Source organism: Fragaria vesca, linkage group LG4 (assembly GCF_000184155.1).
Source record: "Fragaria vesca subsp. vesca linkage group LG4, FraVesHawaii_1.0, whole genome shotgun sequence".
Classification (NCBI taxonomy): domain Eukaryota; kingdom Viridiplantae; phylum Streptophyta; class Magnoliopsida; order Rosales; family Rosaceae; genus Fragaria; species Fragaria vesca.
This window is the reverse complement of record NC_020494.1, coordinates 6,161,253-6,181,505: the sequence shown is the minus strand read 5'-3', so window position 1 is coordinate 6,181,505 and position 20,253 is coordinate 6,161,253. Positions and strand designations below refer to the sequence as shown.

The following is a 20,253-nucleotide window of genomic DNA, read 5'->3' as shown; positions in this document are numbered from 1 at the left end:
TTCCGGCGGAGGGCAGTTGGAATTTTGGTCGGAAATCGGGAAAAACAAGGCTGCCCGATTTTAGGGTTTTGGTTTTTAGGGTTTGGAAAAAAATGGTGGGCTATTGGCTCTAGGGTTAGAACAAAGTGCATGATAACGTGATGAAGAATAAAGTGTAGAGACAAAGAGATAGCAAGAGAATCATCATCTTATTCATTGATAGGTGCCCTTTATATAGGGAATTACACAATACCAATATGGTAAGGATATGAATACATAGATCTAGTCTAACTACATATCCTATTGACATAAGGCCAAGGCACACATAGAGAATATCCTATAACATATATATATATATATGTATATATACATGTAACATTTAAATTATACACACGGTACCTTTCTCAATCTTTATCTCTACCCTCTTATTGGTATTGTTTTCTTAATCCTTATCTCCTCTAATTAAATTGTGTAAACAAATTAACGGTATCAAATAATCCTAATTTATTCAAAAAATAAAATAAACCTAATTCATTATGAATGCAAGTTAAGGACTACTTTTTATAACCTATCAAGTGACATCCTCAAGCTAAAGTCGAAATGAAGATTAGATTAATAAATTTTAATCGGTTGGTCCGGTAATTTACTTTGATTCCGGATGCTCTCAATAGATCGAGTTGGAACAAGAATGAAATGTCATATGGAAGTGTATTGATAACCACTCAAATTAAACTAATCCTTCGACAATGGTTGGATTACTTATCTTAATTAGTAAAGTAAGAAGTATCGTTCAAAACAAGTCGGCAGGCATGGCCCTCGTCATTTTATTTAGCTCAAATGCTTGGATGTTCTTGTTGATTTGGACCAATAAAAAGGTATGATTAGATGCTTGTTGTTCTGTTAGACCACTCGAAGAAGAGCATTGGATTTGGAAATCTAGCTATATCAATCTCAATATCTGCTTAAATTAAAAACAGAGACATCTGGGGAACAACTAGACAAGCATATGCATGCTTAGCTAGAACTAGAAAGAGAGATATATACTCGGGTAGACCCAAGTCTCTACCTACTGAGCAGCCACGGCAATGGAAGCTAGTTGGTAAGTCTAAGTGCTGCACCTAGCCTCAATCATTTTGGATATTCTATGTTCATGAATAGTTGGGTGCGCTTTAGTACGTACTACTTACTAGAATCAACGGCGGAGCCAAATTTTAAGATAGGGTGTCAATGATCACAAGTATAAAATGAATTAACTAGTTTCAAATTATAAAATATATGTAGAGGAAAGAGCTTGAGGGGTGGCATGACCATTTTTGGCTTGTGTATAGCTCCGCTTATGAGAATCAATCTGACTTGATCGCTAGTAATCATCTTAATTCATGATGTGAACTTGCTTGAATGTTACTCATTTCTCATGAATTTAATCTGTCTACCTATGTTTTAAACGAAAGAAAAGAAAAACAAGATTAAATCCATGCACGTAGAAGCACAAAACAATCCATATATTTTTTACGAATTTAATCTGTCAACTCATTAAAGTTACGAATGATTTTCATACAACTAGCCAAAACAATTGTAAAACTACAACAATGGGTTGAAATTCTTTGTCACTTTTTACCTGTCACTCTCCATGTATCCCACTCATTTATTGACATGTGTACAGTCACATCAACACACTTAACAAGGATTTGACAGAGTTAAGTCTTTTAATAAATATTATTCGTTTAATAATAATTAATTTATTTATCAAACAATATTAACGAACGACAAAAAAAAAACCAATATTAACGACTCCAACTTCTCCGAGGATGAACCTAGATCAAAATGAGGTTCATCTTCTTCTTTCATCCGCTAGATCTAATTCACAAAGTTCTAGCTACTTCTTCTGACCATGAATCCCATTTCACTTGTCATCCTCAATCAAACCATGAATCCCAAACAAACCCATCAATTCTGATATTCTTCTTCATCATCTCATAAAACATGGATTCATGTATTATCATAATTTTCTTTTTCAAAACAAGCCAGAAAGTATACAAATAACAAAGGGAAAATGCCCAAATCACTTCTGAGGATGTAATTGATAATTGACCATGCTGAACAGCTAACTGAAGGAAAATCCAATCACAAGGTGATTTAAGCCATCCTAACAAAATCAATTATCAAAAACCAATTCGATCTAGATAGTACATAGTAACAACATTCACCCATTTCTCTTCTTTCATGATTGAAAGAATGCTCTAAAGCACCATTCTGCATAATAAACAAGACCCAAATGTGAGCTGGAATATCAGATCCCTTTCCTCCTAAAGGAGCATCCCTCAGTGAGCCTAGCATGCCGACTAGTAGTTCCCCCGCCCAGTGAGTTTACCTTCTTTTGAGACTAAGAAACTAGGATTTAATAAGTTCAAAGAAGGAAGTAGAATTTGATCTGGATTTCATTTTGTATATATGCTATGTGTTCATCCAATTGATCTAGGCTTCTATTTTAATTTATCAAAAAACTACATATTTTCTCTCAAGAGTAACCCCGTCCAATCCCTGTTAAGTGTGTTGACGTGGCTATACACGTGTCAATAAATGAGTAGGATACATGGAGAGTGACAGGCAAAAAATGACAAAGGAATGACGAGTTTTTACAAAAAAAATAAAAATAAAAATAAATTCCTTCAAATTGAAAGAAAACAATCAACTTGTAAATCCAATAAACTACTATTATCTAGAACCAATGTGAAGATAGACGTACCTATACCGCGCATTCCTACACGGGTGTGGGGAAAGGATGATAGCTTAGATGGTAAGGGCAAAAGGATGATAGCTCAGATGGTAAGGGCAAGAGAGTCGCTTAGGCTCTCTTCTTTCCCACACTCATGATTGACAACTTTTCAGGTTAATTCTCGGTTCCACTTAGTTGTACACCAATCGAGATCCGTAGGCAACTAGTTCTACCGTTACATGGGAGCTAGCTAGGTGAAGTTCGATTTCATGAGTGGTAGGTTTTTATGTGCACATTTTACAATGAGGGTTTCTTGTCATTTTACAAGGGATTGTATCAAAAAAAATATAACTACAATGGATAGTGATTTTAGTCCTATCTTTAGATGACATGCACATTAGCCCATGACATGCTTTTAAACTATGTTGCACGGATGGGTGGAGTGTCAGAGAGTGTCGGACACTCCCGACACGCCGACAACGCTTGACACGGCAAAAAACGTGTCCGACACGTCACGTCATCATTTTTCAAATTTTTAACAAAAAAAAAGAAGAAAAAAAAAATAGGAACCAAAACTTAAACCTAAATGGGCAGTAGTTGTGAAGAGGTCGCACACAATCAAAAGAGAAAAGAACGCAGACAAACAAAAGAACGCAGACGAAGATGAGCTAGCCCCACTCGGTTCAAACGGCTAGTTCAAAACGCAGACGGGTGGTTCTGCCAGACCAAGCTTTGGTCCTTGTCGGATCGAGTTCTCGGGTCGAATGGCGAGTTTAGGATACCAAAGTGAACGTGGCTTAATGCAGCAGCGCCGACGAACATGGTCAAGCTCGTGGCTAGAGCCTGGGAGCAAATTCGATCGTCGATCGGTGCTTCACGGACAAGATTGCAGACATAAGAGAGAGGAGCTTGTGATGAGATAGACGATGTTCCATCTGATTTTTGATTTTGAAATTAAAACTGAATTTTGATTTAAGAGTGAAGAAGAAGAAGTTGATTGTTTTCAGTATCCAAAAAGAAGAAGAAGAAGAGTTGGATAGAATTTGGGTGGGTTTAGTCAAATATACAGAGAGAGAGAGAGGGATTTTGGGTCAAAAACAAAGAGAAAGAGGGAGCAATTGTGTGGCGGCATGGCTCTTCTCATGCAAAGAACATAAAATAACCTAATAAATATATTATAATATATTTTATTTTAGGGAAAATGTTCATTTAGTACTAATTTAAACCCTTCATTTCTTATTCCAATGACAATCTTTTTCATGAGCCCATTCTAATATAAGGTAACATTTTTTATGCCAAAATGTACAAATCTTTACTAAAGTCTTAACAAACTATATTATTTGAAGACTATTTTACCCTCACCTCTTAAATATGCATAGAGAGAGAGAGAGAGAGAATGCAAGAGAGAAAAGACTTTGCCGGAGCCTCACTGTTCTCCAGTCACCGGTCATCGCATTTCGGTTGCCGGTTGTCAGATTTTTTTCGGCCACTGGATTCCAATCACCAACCCCCAGTAACTCGGATTTTCTCCGGTCGCCGGATTTCGGTAACCAATAACTTGGTTACTAACCCCTAGTAACTCAGTTACTGATCCCCAATAATCAGTTACTGACTTCTAATAATCAGTTACAGAGCCCCAGTAACTCACCCATTAATCAGTTATTGACCCATAATAATTAGTTACTGACCCCAGTAATCAATTACTGACTCTTAGTAACACAGTTACTGACCCCCAATTATCGGTTACTGACTCCCAATAATCAACTTATTTCAACTTATTGTAATAGAAAAGAAGAAATACAAGAACATAATCGAGTTATTAACCGCCAATAATCAGTCAAAACTACAACACGAATAATCAAGCTACCTATCAGCTACAAAAATACAACTACACCTACCGCAGAGCCATGCACCCTCACACACCAGATTTACTCCCTTACCATGCGCCTTCCCTCACCGTACCTACTCTTCCCTCATTGAAACTACTTCACCTCCCTTACCACGCACCCGACGCCTTCGATTTGGCCATGGAGGTGGAGGCAGAGGTTGCCTATGAACCTGCTAGTTGGCCCAGTCGATCGAGGAGCAGATCTAAGACGAGTACAGGCGGGACGTCCTCGACGTAGCCGAAGGGAGCTTCGCTACATCGTCACGGGAGAACACCGGAGAAGGACGACACCGAAAACCTTGAGTTTTGGATCCGAAACAAACGCCGAATTCTTGAGGACGGTGGTGCTGTCGTCGGTGATGACAAAGTTTGCAGCGAAGGCTGATGCATAATGACAAGGTCACCCTATCAACCATAAACCCCAACTCCTCACGCTCATTGATATGCAGTGCATCTGTTGACAACTCAACACATCGCTGCCCTCTACGTCAAATTTATGTAGGACGTCGGCGGCAGCGATGACAACATGAAGTCAAACCCACCGATTCTGCTCCGCTACCTCATCTTCCTCATCTCCCTCCGATTTCAGAGCAGAGGCCTCCTGATCTGGACTGTAGTGATGTTGTCTCTCGTCAGAGAAAGCGAGTGGCTAGAGGTTGCGGGTGAGTAAGTTGTGCTCGTTGCACTGGACCATCTCGTTGTTTGGTGACTGCGATGACTATTTGGCAAGCGGCGACGACGAGCAACAATGGCGATTTAGAGACCGTTTAGATGGCGATGATGTCTGGCGAACGGTGACGACGGTTTGGATTTGATGCCGGGGTCGAAGAAGGTGGTCGGAGGAGATGAAGCAGCGGTGCTTGCATGGGCGGCGTCGGAGGAGGAGGGAGAGAGAGAGAGAGAGAGAGAGAGAGAGAGAGAGAGAGAGAGGAAACCAGATGGAAGAAGAAGAAGAAGAAGAAAGAGATAAGAATTGTGTGGGTTTAATTAAACACATGGTAATAACGTATTTTTCTTAAAAATCATTGAAATAGGCATAATGATAAGATTTTTATTGGAGTGGGGTTTAGTTTTGCTGTTTTTGACCAAATAAGCATTTTCTCTTTATTTTATGTTTTTAGTGTTTTTTATATATTAAAAATATATTAAATATTAATTATTTGTCATGTCCAAGTCGTGTTAGAACTTACATTTTTAAGATTTGTCGTGTCGTCATGTCCATGTCTGTGTCCGTGCAATATAACTTTTAAACGGGTTAGTTATCCTCGTTCCTCATCCATAAAATTGCGAGAGATACCGGAAATAGCCTTTCTTATTATCCAAATTTACATCGTAATCCCATTCTTATGCTCCAACCCTCTTCTTGTTCCTCTTCCCTCAAATTATTCTGGAAATTTTCTTGTTGGTTTTAACTGAGCCGCTCTCCACAATCGTCGAGCTTCTGGTAAGGTCCCACATTCATCTCTTCCATTTCTTCTTCTTTCAATCTAGCTCTTCAATTTGTATCAATGATTTTTATTGATTTTTGATTGTGATGCTAAGAATTATGAATGGGTTCTATATTGTGAATTGTAGGGTTAGGGTTGGATAATTTATGATATAAAAGAAAAGTTTAGGGTATCAGTTGCAATCTAAATCGGTTGTCTTTGAAGGATTTGTGTTTGATTTCTGTGAGCTTAAATTTCATCTGGTGGAATTTGAAATTGGTGATTGAATTTGAATTGGGTTGTGTGATTGAATAGGTGAAAATGTCTAATGTGGGAACTTCAAAGGGAGTCTTGGAGATCGCTAAGTTTGGGCTTTACGTTGCCATTCCTATTGTCCTGATGTACACTTTCGCCAACAACAGTAAGAATATCAAGAAATTCATGGGAAATGTGAGTTCTTTACTTCTCTCATTGTTGTTGTTTTGGTTTTGGAATGTATGATTGAAGAAGCTGTCAGTTGGGTTGTGCAAATGAGTAGTAGTTAGTTTTCCGATAGTAATGAATTTGTGATGGCGCAAAGGTTTTTTGCCTGACATTTGATGTGGCCATGTGGTGTATTTTTGAGTTCCGAAGTTTGTATTATCGCAGAGTTTAGTTAGAATTATGTTGCTGTTTTTTTTTCCTTCTTGCGGATGAGTTTCATCAAAGAGGGTTTCAAAGACTTATCATCCAAATTCTGATATTTTCTTATGCAGCGTTCGTATATAGTATATCCACCAGAGGCGCCGAGGCCTCCTTCTCCAGAAGAAATGAGGGAGATGGCACGGGAACTAGCTCGCAAGAACAATGCCGGTTGATGCTTTCTTGGGGTTGTAAGATGTAAGTGTTGCTCTGTGGCAATTGCTGTGTTTTCATTCAGATTTCAAATAAAAATGTGGGTATGATAAGGGGGTAGTGAGTGGATCGCCTCTTCAAGTTCAGTGTGGCTTAATGTTGACAATAGCTTGGCACCTTCATTTGTAAAATATGAGTGATATCCCCATTTCCATTTGAGCCTTGCACAATGTATACTCAATCATGTCTAGCTTAAAAGTTCAAACCCAGCCTGCCAATTTCATGTCAAGCTTTATATATGTAGATGAAAGAGTTTGATGTTTTGTGACCATAAAACCATGAATGGACGAATGTGACCAAATATCTAGTTTACCTGCCGTCTTGTCAACAAGCAGCTCTATGCACTGAACTTTCTTTCGGGTTTGTTGTGGAGCTACATATAATTTGTTATGTGTGCTGGATTGAGCTTAGTTACAACTTGTTTTTGGTTCTTAGATGGATGAAGTTCTGGTTTGATCATTGAATTTCATGTATTAGTGGTTGATTCAAAGGCTTATGATCCCGCAAACATAATCTAATCGAGTTCGTTCTTCATTCAAAGTACTTAATTCATTGTCTTTCTCTACTGGGTAAGTCTGAAACACGGGAAACCATTATCTGAACAATATTTCAGGAACGAGAAATTGAATACTCATTCTTGCCCATTAGAGTGTTAAAAGATGCTGCATGCCGGGAGCAACATAACATGCTGTCATTTGAAGATAGCCGAGGTAGATGATGTCATTTGTGATTGCTCTTACGATTCCATGTTAACAGTCTTTCTCGGAAACTATCTCTTACCAAAGTAAGTTACCTTTCAGAGCCAAATTCATTTACATTTCCCATGGCTTCTTGGCCATAGCTCGGGCAGCAAGACTTGCAACGAAAACTGTAAAAATGAGTGGAGTTATACAGAGACGTAATGCATGATGTCATATCAGAAACATGTACCCGCGGACCATTTCATGGGTGGACATATGGCACAATTCCAATATTGGAGGGAGAGTTAAAATCTATTCAATATCAAACTCCAGACTAAATTATGCTTTTTCTTTCTGTGAATGAGTGAAATTTCCCTGCTCTTTCGAGGAAAAGAGACAACCATAACAAGTAGCTTTGAGTTTGGTACTGTCTCTTTCGGTCCTTCAATTTTCCAGACCGCGTCTGAATTAGTTACGTAGTTATATATTAAAGCAGAGCAACAAGTCACAACCACTGAATGATTTGTCTCCGGAGACCTTGACTTACAAAGTCTTCTCTTCCTGTGCAGCTCCAGAATCGGTCATTTGGTCTGGGGCAGCTTTGATTGCTTAAGAGCAGTTTGCTTCCAAAGGGTAATCACTCAACTCCAATCTTTTTCTGTATCGTTTCAGTTTTTTAAGGTAAGACTAAATTGCTTATTCTGGGTAGTTCTTTGTTCTTATGTTTCTGCTTTATCCTGTCCTGTCTTCTTTTCCATCTTTGGCAAGAAAGAGAAGCAAGTTTCCACTATTATAGTCCATCTGTGTTTTGAACTTTTGATCATATGTCTCGACTCAGTTGGCAAATCAAAGCTAATTTGACCTCTTCTCAGAAATTTACCTGCCATTTTGGTTATCTCTTTATAATTTTCTACATTGTTAAACTTCTTTCATGGTTGTTGATCCTTTCTGAACTGGTTGAGAACAAGTGTTTGCCGTCAAATTCCTTCGACTTAACAGAACTCTCAGAGGTTGCAGGGTGCAAACTTCTTACTTAGTTTCATTGTATTGTGGTTTGCTTTTCAACTTTATAGTGATCTGTGAGTTCTGTAAGAGAAGCTTTGAATGGGGCGAGACGTAGTTGGCTATCTTATTCTCTTTTTCATCTACTTCGTATGAATTATGCATTCATAGGCTTATTGCGGATAAAGTTTCTGTCAATTGGAAATTAGCATGTTGGTTTGTGTTTTTATTTCTTCTTTGTGCCTATATACAGTACACATATGAAGGGGTGTATGAGCAAGAGTGAGCTAATATCTTGAACTATTAACTTGCTCTAGATTTTGTGTTTTTCGTTGTTGATAGCAGAGATTCAATTGGACTAAAACTAATCCTTACTGAACCCATTCTTTCTCTGATTGGAGCTGGTCTCATGCTAACCATCAATCTCATAACCACACAGGCCTTAGAAGTTAGAACAGGTAGGTTTCTGGCTCATTAGACTACAAATTCCATCATTGTGGATTTGGAAATTCACTTTTGTTCTCTGAAGAGAGTTGAGAGGGTGTCAAAATAATCATGATTGTATATGGCAGCCTGTAAGGTCCAACTTCATGACATTGACTGTTACTGAAAACTTTCTTCTCTCTATTCGAAAGGCTAGTCAATGAGTACGGTAGTTTCTAATGTGGGCAGGGTGAGTTCGTAATTGAAAACTCTGGTTACCCAAACAATTTAGGTGCTTCCTCCCCGAACCTTTTTTGGGGTGCACTGTTGATGCAGCAATTTAGGTGTTGGCTTTTGATGCAGCACTTGTATTCTTCACTGGGGTAGTCTTATAGCATAACCCTTTTGGTAGAACTTAAAGAGATAGGTAGACAAAAGATCGCAAAGTTGGAAGATGGTTTTCTTCTCACAGGGCTGACTCTTGACTTCGATTGAAGCTGTATGGAGAGTGTACGGCTACTAGTCTTTGTTTAAGCTCCAAAAAGGGGTGATGAGAAAAGTGGAGTTTATTACTTTAAACATGATTTGCTTTAAGTTTATTTTATGGATCAAATAATATGTTTTTCATAGGGACAAAAGTCTGAAGCTTGGTTTTCGTTTTTCTTTCTTCACAGGTAGATGCTAAATGGTCTGTAGGAGATCAATTAATTAAGGCAAGAATTTGAAGCGGCGAAGATGCTTTTCTGGCTATAGTCTAGATTTCATAGGCAGTTGTGTATCGTCTGGCATAGACTACTATAATGGCTTTGGAGCTTATACCTATTGGGACTATCTTGGCTGTGTTAACTAACCAGGTCATCAAAACAGCTCAAGCTGCAAAGGATGTTTTTGACAAAGAGAGTTTCAAAGTCCTTTCAAAGCACTTGTTTGACATTGAGCTGGTACTGAAAGAATTACAGCTTCAAGAACTAAATGATTCTCAAGCTGCAAGGCTTGCTTTGGAGTTCCTAGAAAGAGATGTGAAGAAGGCCAATAATCTTGTTGAGAAGTACAAAAACCGAGCTCGATTCTACTTGCTTGTCAGGTGCCGACACATGGTGAAGGAGGTACAAGAAGTTACAAGAGACATTGGAAAGTCTTTGGCTGCTTTATCTCTTGCAAATACTGAAGTTTTATCAAGGATATCTGATCAGGTGAATAGGCTACAGAATGAGATGCAAAGGGTAGAATTTGAGGCTTCGCAGTCTCAGCTTCAAATTTTTGACAGGCTAAATCAGGGTCTTAAAGACCAGATTCTTGACCAGGGTTTTGCAAATGATATGCTTGAAGAAATAGCAATGGAAGTTGGGGTGCCTTTAGAGCCCTCAAAGATAAGCAAAGAGCTAGCAGATATCAGAAAGGAGAAAGAAGAAGCTGCTAACAGGAAAGAAAGAGCTGAAGCCTTTTTCTTAGGACAGGTTATTGAGCTGCTCTCTCGAGCTGATGCTGCAAGAGATTATGAAGAAGTCAAGAAGACATACGACCAACGTGTTCAAGCCATAGAGAGATATGACACAAGTGAAGAGTACATTCCACCACTTAAAGCTTTTATTTGCTGTCTGAAACGAACTGTGATGGTTGAACCAGTCAGCCTTTGCACTGGTACTACATGCGAGAGAGCTGCCCTCATAGCTTGGTTTGAAAGTGGAGAGAGAACCGACCCAGAAACTAGAGAGGTGCTTGAAGATACATCCTGGCGGTCTAACCTTCCGTTAAGACAATCAATAGAAGAGTGGAGAGAACTTAATTACTGCCTCAAGATCAGGTCTTGCAAGGTAAAACTGGTGTCCGGTGTTGAGACGTTGATGTTAGAGGCCTTAAGCCAAATGCGAGATCTTATGCGAGAGAATTCTATCAACAGGGAGTGGATGGCTATTGAAGGGCTCACTGATAGTATAATGTCCATCCTCGGGACCTCTCACAACAGAGATGTAAAGCACAAGATTTTGATCACCTTAAAGGATATTGTAGAAGGCCATGCAAGAAATAAGGTAAATTGAACACCTTCAAGTCTTTGATGCAGCTTTGATCATTTAATGATATGAAAACGAATAAACGACCACTATAAAGTACTTTCTTTTACTTCTGTCCTCCATCTCTTGAATTTGCTGAGTAGACATGCATTCTATTATTACAGAGCTGCATAGAGTTATCTTTCTCTATTGTCTTTTAACTATGCTGACCTTATGTGATAACTGGATAGTGATTCTCCTGCAATGAATACTAGAACCATTTTCAATGTGAAGTAGCTAGGTGATACATGTTTTTTTTCCCCAGTGTTACAGTCATTATAGTTAGGCCAAACATGTACATCAAAAAGAGAACGAAATTGAAGCCATAACCAGATTTCTTTGCTTGATTTGAAGTTTAGGGAGTTAGGAACTTTTCTTTTGGAAGTCTCAACTCATTTGTTAAAGACTTCATTATGGAACAAATACTTAAGTATTCAAATTTCCTGTACCTAACTAAAGATTGTAAAAATCATATATGATTTGCTCTGTAATGAATGATTCATCTTTGAACGAATTTTGTTAGGAAAAAGTGGTTGAGTCCCCAGGTTGGGATCGCATCATCGGCTGCTTAGGACGGGACTCGAGCATCTCAAAGGCTGCAATTGAATTGTTATATGAATTGCTGCAAGACAGATCTGGTTGGAATGTGTCTGTATGTAAGAAATTCTCTCAACAATGCAGCTCAACTATTTTCCTTGTCACCCTCTTAAAGGGGCCTGTGAAGGAGTCGGCTGAGATTGCAGAAAGAATTTTGATGAAGCTTTTCGACATAGATGAGGAAAACATTTCTCATGCAGCTAAATCTGGCTGGTATAAGCCACTTATTGATCGCATAGTTCAAGGTAACAAGATTCATTTCTTTAGACGACCTTTATTACAATTTTTTTTTTTTCTAGTTCTACTCATGCATTTACATAAATTAAGTAAAAGAGAGATGTCAGTAGTTCATAAATACCTTACAGTAAAATATTCTTACCTGAAACAATGATTGAATTCAAGGTAAAGAAGAAGAAAGATTGAGAGAATCTTCTGGCATTTGCTTTAGCGGCAGAGGTTCATCTCATTCTCATATTTCTGTTGCTGATACTAAAAGAAAAAAGATTTTTTCAAACCACACCGAAGTAAGACAGGAGAAAAATTAGAATTTGATGATAATTGACTTAAGGAGCTATTTTGTAAAACCTACTGATGTACTGTGCATTGATTCCGTTCATTATATTCAGATATAGCAGTATCCCTTATCTGTAGTTTATAGTCAGATGTTTTAACAATCTGTCTAATTCATAGTTCTTAAAAGAGATATCTCACCTCCTCTTCACGTATTAAATATATAATGCCTGGTTGACCATAATCCTTTCTCAAAAGATGAGTCACGCAGTTTAGCATTCTATAAATTTTCAGGGCCAGAGAAGTCAAGGATAGCAATGGTCAGAGCACTTGTTGTCATGGAATTGGTAGACTCAAATTTGAAGCTCCTTGGCGAGGAGGGAATTATACCTCCTTTGCTTGAAATGTTATCCGGAAGTATTGGATCTAAAGAATCGTCTTTATCTGCTTTGGTTCAATTGTCAAGTTGCCATGCCAACAGAGAGCTGATTGCTGCTTTTGGTGGAGTTAATCTAGTTCTGAAACTAATGTTCTCTAATGTGCGCTCCATTATTGTTGCTAAATGCTATGAAATGCTGGAGAAGTTCACTTCTGATGATGATGGAGCTAGATTCTTTGTTGATGAAAATGGTTGTCAACTTGCGATGGAACAGATTGTCACCACTTTGATTCAGTTACAACAGAATCCCAACTTGTCTTACAATGTGCGAAGGCCTGCCTTGCAGACACTTCATGGAATCTGCAAGTTTGATGCTAGGTTGGTTAAAAAAGCTGTTCTCACTGCCAATGCCATATCTCTGGTCCTTCCTCTTCTTGATAACACCGAGTCAGCGATTCGGGAGATTGCAATAAATTTGCTTTTCCTCTTCTCCCAGCATGAGCCTGAGGGAGTTGTAGAATACCTTCTGAAGCCAAGAAGGCTGGAGGCTTTAGTGGGATTTCTCGAGAATGATGATAAAGGTGATGTACAAATGGCTGCTGCTGGCTTATTGGCTAACCTCCCAAAATCTGAACTATCGATAACTATGAAGTTAATTGAATTGGGTGGTCATACTGCAATCATAAACATTTTGAGAACCGGGAATATGGAAGCAAAAGAAAATGCTCTTAGTGCTCTATTCAGGTTTACAGATCCCACAAATCTTGAGGCGCAGCGCATGTTGGTTGAAGGAGGAGCATACCCCTTGCTTGTGAACTTTCTCAAGTCTAGCTCAGTGACTGCAAAGGCAAGAGCTGCAGCTCTTATTGGTAATCTTTCGACTAGCAGTCAGAAACTCACAATTGCATCCAAACCAACCGGTTGTTGGTGTTTCAAGGCATCCCGTGGTCCTGTATGCCCGGTGCATGGCGGTATATGCAGTGTGACTTCAACATTTTGTCTCTTGGAAGCTAAGGCATTGCCTGACTTGGTAAGACTCTTATCTGGTGAGGTTTACGAAACTTCCATCGAAGCAATTCAAACTCTTTCCACACTGGTTGCCGAATCCTCTCCTCAAAGAGGAGCCAATGTTTTGCATGAGGCTGAGGCCATAATTCCTATACTGGAGACTTTGCATTGGGGAACAGACTCACTTCAAGAAGAGGCATTGAGTCTTCTAGAAAAGGTGTTTATGTCTAAGGAAATGGTTGAAACGTATGGATCAACTGCCAGACTGCGCCTTGCTGCTCTAACTAGTCGGAATTATCATGAGGATGGTCGTCATAGGAGGAAGGCCGCCAAGGTCATGTCACTCCTTGAACGTTATTCGAAATCATCAACATCTATTGTTCCTGGTCTGTATGCTTAAACTTCTTGGTTACTTGTACAAAAAGGTAATATAATAGATCATTCCTTTTTAAATTTTGCAATAAATGTCCTTTTTGTTACTTATAGGGGGGATCCATCAATAAATTTGAGTATGAAATGAACTGTAATTAAGGTAAATGATGAGGTTTAAAGACTGTTTAAGAAGCCACTGGTTGATGAAGAGGAAGATCCTGGATATAAGAGTTGTGCTTTGGGATTCCTAGGGATTGCAAGAAATTCCACAGCTGCTTTGAAGGCCATCCCAGCAACACTGATCGGGTCTGGAATGGTGTGTCTAAAGACCATTGTGAATCGGTTCTTCCAGCTAGATTGAGTGCTATTCCATGGCAAATAAAACTCCAAAGATTATATGGAATTGTAAATCTAGTTTTGTTGTGTTTTCTTTGTTGACAAGCTACATGAGTCAAGCTAAGTTGAGTACTATTCCATGACAAAGAGCTTTATTATTATTTAACTTTGATAAGGAAGGACTACTGCTAGCTATACAACCAAAAAATACATAAATGAGCTACATCAGAAGTCTTTGGGCAACCGTAAGATGGTCGAAGTTGAAAGCATCTAAAGCACTGACGAGTCTACCATCCATTGTTGAATGAGTGTCTACTATTGGAGATTATAACCACCATAGCATCCGCAATAAGAAACTAAATTGAAGTTCACCTAAAGACACCCTACATTTACAATGTCAAATACCAAGGCATTTGAAGCCTGCGAAGGAATACAGTCATTCGCAATGATCGAATAGTTGGTAATACAAACGGCAGAATAAGTTGATGAAGGTGAGGAAATTGGTATAGTGAGATCACTGAGATGAATGTCTATTCGATGATCCTTCTCACTTTCTTAGTATCGCCGGGAACACCATAGTACTCCATTGACACAATTGACGAAAATTTTGGAACTCTGCTGGTTCAGACTTATCAGACCCTTTTCTTTAGCTTTAAGTAAGCTTAATTCAAATTAAAATGATCGATATATAACAAGTCTTGAACCTTTCTTTTCTATGTAAAAACTGAAAAGAGTACATGTCCAACAGAAACCTTTGGCCTCATTATATGCACAGTGAAGAGGTTTGGGTACTCCATTATTTTGGTCCCATGTAGTGGCACCAATTAGAAGAAGATATATAGTTATGTTTATGTACCATGCACAACCACATTAACAAGAATTTGTTGGATTATTTCGTGCAAGTCTCATTTTCGATCTATATATATAACTGGGTGTTAATTGGTGCTCCTGTTGTTTGAATCGGCTGCTTCGGGCATTTGCAATATATTATTTAGGTGTTCAAAGGCTAAATTTCGCCTAATTTCTTGTTTGCTTTACAAAAAGTCTGGGAGTGTCAACATATATGGGTCACATTATTGTCCTCTTTCTGTTAAGATATTATGTCATATATCTTCGCTATAGTTCACTTCATATGTTGCCAAACCATCACTTTCTCTCAAACATGATCAGATTACTTTTTCTGGCGATTGAAATTCAAGTTGATTGCTGTAGCAAGAATCTCTAGCAAAAGATTAATGGAAGGAATTGATATGCCAATCATTCATAAATCCATACCTATTGGTTATCAAATTACAAGTGTTATTCAGGAAGCAAATCATATATAAGTTGGTAAACGCATGAGTCAATTAACCGAGAATTATCAAATATCAGTGATCTGCTGACATACTCCCAAATGGTTAAAGCCAATTAGAGATCAACATACCTACCTTAGCAAACTTACCCTATATGAACAAGTAACAACCAAAGAATATATCTTTTGGTTATATATTTCGTGCAAGCTAGGCTTGTTTTCGTTTCTATACCATGACTACCACTACTACTCTAGTATTGCATACAATTGGCACGTCCCATTTGTAGATTTAGGTCGAGGGAAGCTAGCTTAAGACAATGCTAGAAAAGGGCATAGTCTTTCAAGCTAACTATTGCGTCTACGGACCCCCTCAAACCATAGAAATGGCGACTGCTGATGATCTTCAAATTAAACCCCCAGCAATGATACAGGCAGAAATTAACTTGCATTCCATATGTAAATAATGTACACTGACTATAACAAACTAAAATGTCGAAAGAGGTTTATGATCTTCCTCATGATTATTTTACCAAATTGATGTTAGAAAACAAATCATTCATGAATCATTTTGCAAATTCAAACAATTGATGAGAATAGAAAGACTTGAAGAGGCCGGTCAGGTCTACTTAATACGAGAACTCGATCAGCTAGAAGTCTCATTCATGTATACCCTGATTGAGTGATGAACAAGAAGCAATATTTAAGCCTGTTCCTCAAGGTCGCACTGGCATGCGAAGACAACTCATAGCCAGAATGAGCTAGTCAAATCAGTACTACTATTATTAGTGAATTGCATCTAGCTAGTACCATGCTATGTCGATCGACATAATAATCCTTTCAATGCTTCTCAAGCGTTTACGGTTGACATGATGAAATCGTTTGATTTCCAAATGATTGATCAATACTAGGTACAAGTACAACTCAACTTAGCCCCATTGTTACATGAGATTCCTTGGGTTATCAGTTTCGGCCAGAACCAAATTTATCGGTTTTTCAAAGTATATATAATAAGTTCTAATGTTGAACAAAACAATTCAACTTCCTGATAATTTTTCTCTCTAGCTACCCTATGATTTACATCCACAAGGGTGGTTGAGCATTATTTTCTTAGCAAGTACGTTGATGACCAGGTGAATATTTATGTCGATCTCACTTGTATGTAAAGAAGTTGAAACCCTATATATAACCCGGCCAATCGTTTTTGAATGGAAGGAGGTCATGAGACGATTTTATCTAAACCCCAATCTAACTTCTCTTTTCTCATGCACTTAATTACCATTAATTCGAATTGTAGATTGATCGAGATCTTTTTCTTTATTTTGTTTTCTGCTGGACAATTTCAAACCTTAGCGTTAAGGGTTAACATCATGATATACGTTCGTTTGTCATGGCTGGTGAGCTATCGGCAGTTTATAAGTGCGGTGGTAGGGAGAGACTAATTGCCTTTAATTTGATATAAGGATCGATCTACGTCCAAGATGAGGAAGACAAATAACATACGCCCCGGCCATTCTCAGTACCACTTTATTAATGACAATTGCTGATCAAATTAACTTGGTATGTCTCATTGTCTCGTCTCAATATGAATGAAACACATGCATATGCAGTTTCGCCCTATATATATGACCGATGCATAGTCATGTTCTATGAACAATTTTAGCTCGTTCTTGGTTTAGAGATACTTCGGGAAAGTAGATCGAAATATCGGAAAATCTACTTATCTCTTTCTCTCTCTTTTTTTTTCTGACAAATATGTGGATTTTCTAAAATACAACGATTGGCGAATCTCGTGACGCTCATTGTCCAAGTAGTAAGTGGAATGATCGCATTAGTTTGGGTTTGACATGGCCAATGAGCGCCACGAGTTCTTGCGATCGTTAATGAGCAGTATGAGCTATATATGACATGCTCACTTGACCGAGCAGCATGCATGTTTGCAACCATTTTTTGTTTTTTTTGTTTTGATAAAAGCATGTTTGCAACCTTGCCTTGCTTGAAAGATTTGCCTACGGGGTTCATTAGGGCCATGATAGCCATCATGAGACAAGAGGGCAAACTTGGCAGAGCTAGGAAGACATACAAAGACGCACAAGGAAACAATCATACAGTCGCAAGATGTGGGACTCGAGCTAGGTTCAGTACGCAGTTCCCTTTGACCTTCCCTCAAACCGTCGTTGTCGTCCTCCTCCTCCTCCCTAACATTGAACCTTCCCTAGGAGTCTGTATTTTTTGTTGACTTTTGTTCCCGCTGGATGAGGCTAGGTTTGATTTATATATGTGACAATGGCCATGTTATATTTCGCAGACCAATTTATTAGACTACATGTGCATGTCGCTGCAAAGCTAGCTGCAAGCTTGAGGTTATTATTTTGAAGGCTTTGACAGACACTGTATAGGGTCTGCTTAACTAATTGCTCACTACACATGTTGCCCAAGTTGCGATCCATCAGTAGTACTGCTACCTTGTCTCAAATTGGTTGAGACTTGTAATCCCTTTCTCTATCAGAAAAACCGATTTTCTTTGATTGGTAATTATGGTTTTAATGAGATTTTTGGTGCTCTATGATCATGATGTATATATCAAAACTAATGTTGGAGAAAATATCGAGTACGGACCTTTTCTTTTCATCAACATGAATTCATTCATTCATTAAGACGAATTCAATGAGTATATAGCAGACTCGTTTAACCTAGCAAAACATGTAACACGAAGAGTACCACACTACATTTTACAAAAAAACATAACTCATCTATCTACTATAGACTCTTCAACTATATATACTAGGAATTCGAAGCAACCGATCCGGAACCATTCTTCATCAATAGGTCGGAGTATTGCTCGAAATTCTTATTAATATCCTTATATACGGCAATAAGATGAAAAATAGAAGCAAAACACACACTCTTCTACATACTCTTTGAAGTTTGAAGTACGTTTTTCAGTATTTGTAAAGTAGATGGGTCAAGATTGCTGGGTCAAGCTTGCTTGATAGACACTCGAACTTTAGGTTTATCTTGTTTGGGCAAAAGTCATTATCCAAGGATTATGGAGGAAAATGTTCATCTCCAACCGAAACCTTTGGCCTCAAGCTATGTAAGTCATTACATGTCCCAACCCAGACAATTAACTGAATAAAATCGATTTCGACGGATCATATATATATATATTAAATTGAGAAACAAACCAAATTAGAGAAACACTTCAGAAGAAGCTAGAAGATGCCTTTTATATATATATATGCCCAACGTACCGAAGAAGAAAAGTTCGAATTCATTTCGTGCAAGGCTTAGTTTTTCCTGTCTACCACGACAAAGTTACTGGGGGCATTGGTGCCCATTCTATTGGGGATGCTAGCTTCGAACATAAAGTTTATTGATTGCAGATTTTGCTGCAACTACTTGTTTTGATTACGTAACTGCGTATGTGTAAGCAAGATAGGTAGAATGGTGGATGATTCTGGTTAGGAAGTTTGAGCATTTAAGAGAGAAGGAATGGTTCGGCTTTGTTGAGTGAGAGCGAGGCTGTCCTATTAATTCGGGGGACGAAGGAGGAAGACGATGACTTGAGGGAAGGTCAAAGGTCGCCATTACTTCTTCGTCTTCTTCGATTCTCTATCTGTCACCAGCCTCTCTTATCACTCTCTCTCTCTCTCTCTCTCTCTCTCTCTCTCTCTCTCTCTCTCTCTCTCTCTTATAATAGCTAGCCATCATCTTTGATCTCCGTTTCACACCATTGAAGGAATTACAGAACTAGTCATGCATTGTCTGTTCAAATACAGAAACCGCCCTAATTCCAGAAACCCTAAATTAGTTAATGAGGGCGGTGAAGTATGTGTTGGTTTTGTGTTCTGATGACAAGGGTTTGAGTCCTAGCTCGGACTGACCTGTTCCAATGTACTCAGTTTGATGAAGTTTTAGCCTAAAAATGAGCTATATTGTTATAACAAAATGTCTCTAACGCCTTGATTAATGCCATTTTATTAGGTCCTCAAATTGTTCATGATAAAGGTTTCAGCTAGGGCACAACACATTTTGTCTTAGCAAAGGAAATTTACAAGATCAATATTATCATCTCTGACCTTTTTAATCTAATCAAAGTTTAAAACCAATTGTTAAAGCCTTCTTCTTAGCTAGAAAATGGTTTCTGATTGAGCTCTAGACTTTCTTTAACGGAGCTTGGAAACCATTTAGCAGTACGTGGTCATATATAGTACAACCTTTCCTCTACAAAAAAAAAAAAAAAAATAACAACCTTTAAGTCATATATAGTACGTAAACACGACTCAAGTCCTTTGTAACTAAAACCTAATCTAATTTGTGAAAGTTGAAACCAATAGAATCATGAAAAGTGATTTCTAGCTAGCTAGCTAATAATATAACCTAGATTTTGATTTAGATAATGACATATCATACATTCACGATCTTGTCAATCACATAATGTCTAAATCAAAGTTGATAGAACCTTTTCTAACCCATAGAAGAAGATATATACATGCAGTCTTTATAGGAATTGCTTTAGTCCAAATGGTTTTCCATATGTGATAAAACTCAACCTCTCCTAGTGTCTTGACACACATGCACCTAAAAGTTAGAACACCTAACCCTTAGCTTTAGCAACATTTGTTAACAACATTCAAATGACCAATATCAAACAGAAAACAAAAATTCGAGATCAGTGGAATTAGGTCTAGTTCACCAAC

The 20,253-nt window shown here is 38.2% G+C and overlaps 2 protein-coding genes across 2 annotated transcripts; both read left to right on the top strand.

Annotated features, from left to right (window-relative positions):
• Positions 1 to 5,963: 5,963 nt before the first annotated feature.
• LOC101312044 lies at positions 5,964 to 7,354 on the top strand. Its single transcript, XM_004296576.1, has 3 exons — positions 5,964 to 6,027; positions 6,326 to 6,460; positions 6,766 to 7,354. Exons 2-3 carry the CDS (start codon positions 6,332 to 6,334, stop codon positions 6,865 to 6,867), a joined length of 231 nt encoding a protein of 76 aa, XP_004296624.1. The 5' UTR covers positions 5,964 to 6,027; positions 6,326 to 6,331; the 3' UTR covers positions 6,868 to 7,354.
• Positions 7,355 to 8,097: 743 nt separating this feature from the next.
• On the top strand, positions 8,098 to 14,387 carry LOC101306713 (U-box domain-containing protein 43-like). The gene is made up of 4 exons (XM_004296558.1): positions 8,098 to 8,217; positions 9,684 to 11,039; positions 11,584 to 11,902; positions 12,462 to 14,387. The coding sequence occupies exons 2-4, from the start codon at positions 9,810 to 9,812 to the stop codon at positions 13,952 to 13,954; spliced, it is 3,042 nt and encodes a 1,013-aa protein (XP_004296606.1). The 5' UTR covers positions 8,098 to 8,217; positions 9,684 to 9,809; the 3' UTR covers positions 13,955 to 14,387.
• The last annotated feature ends 5,866 nt before the right edge of the window (positions 14,388 to 20,253 follow it).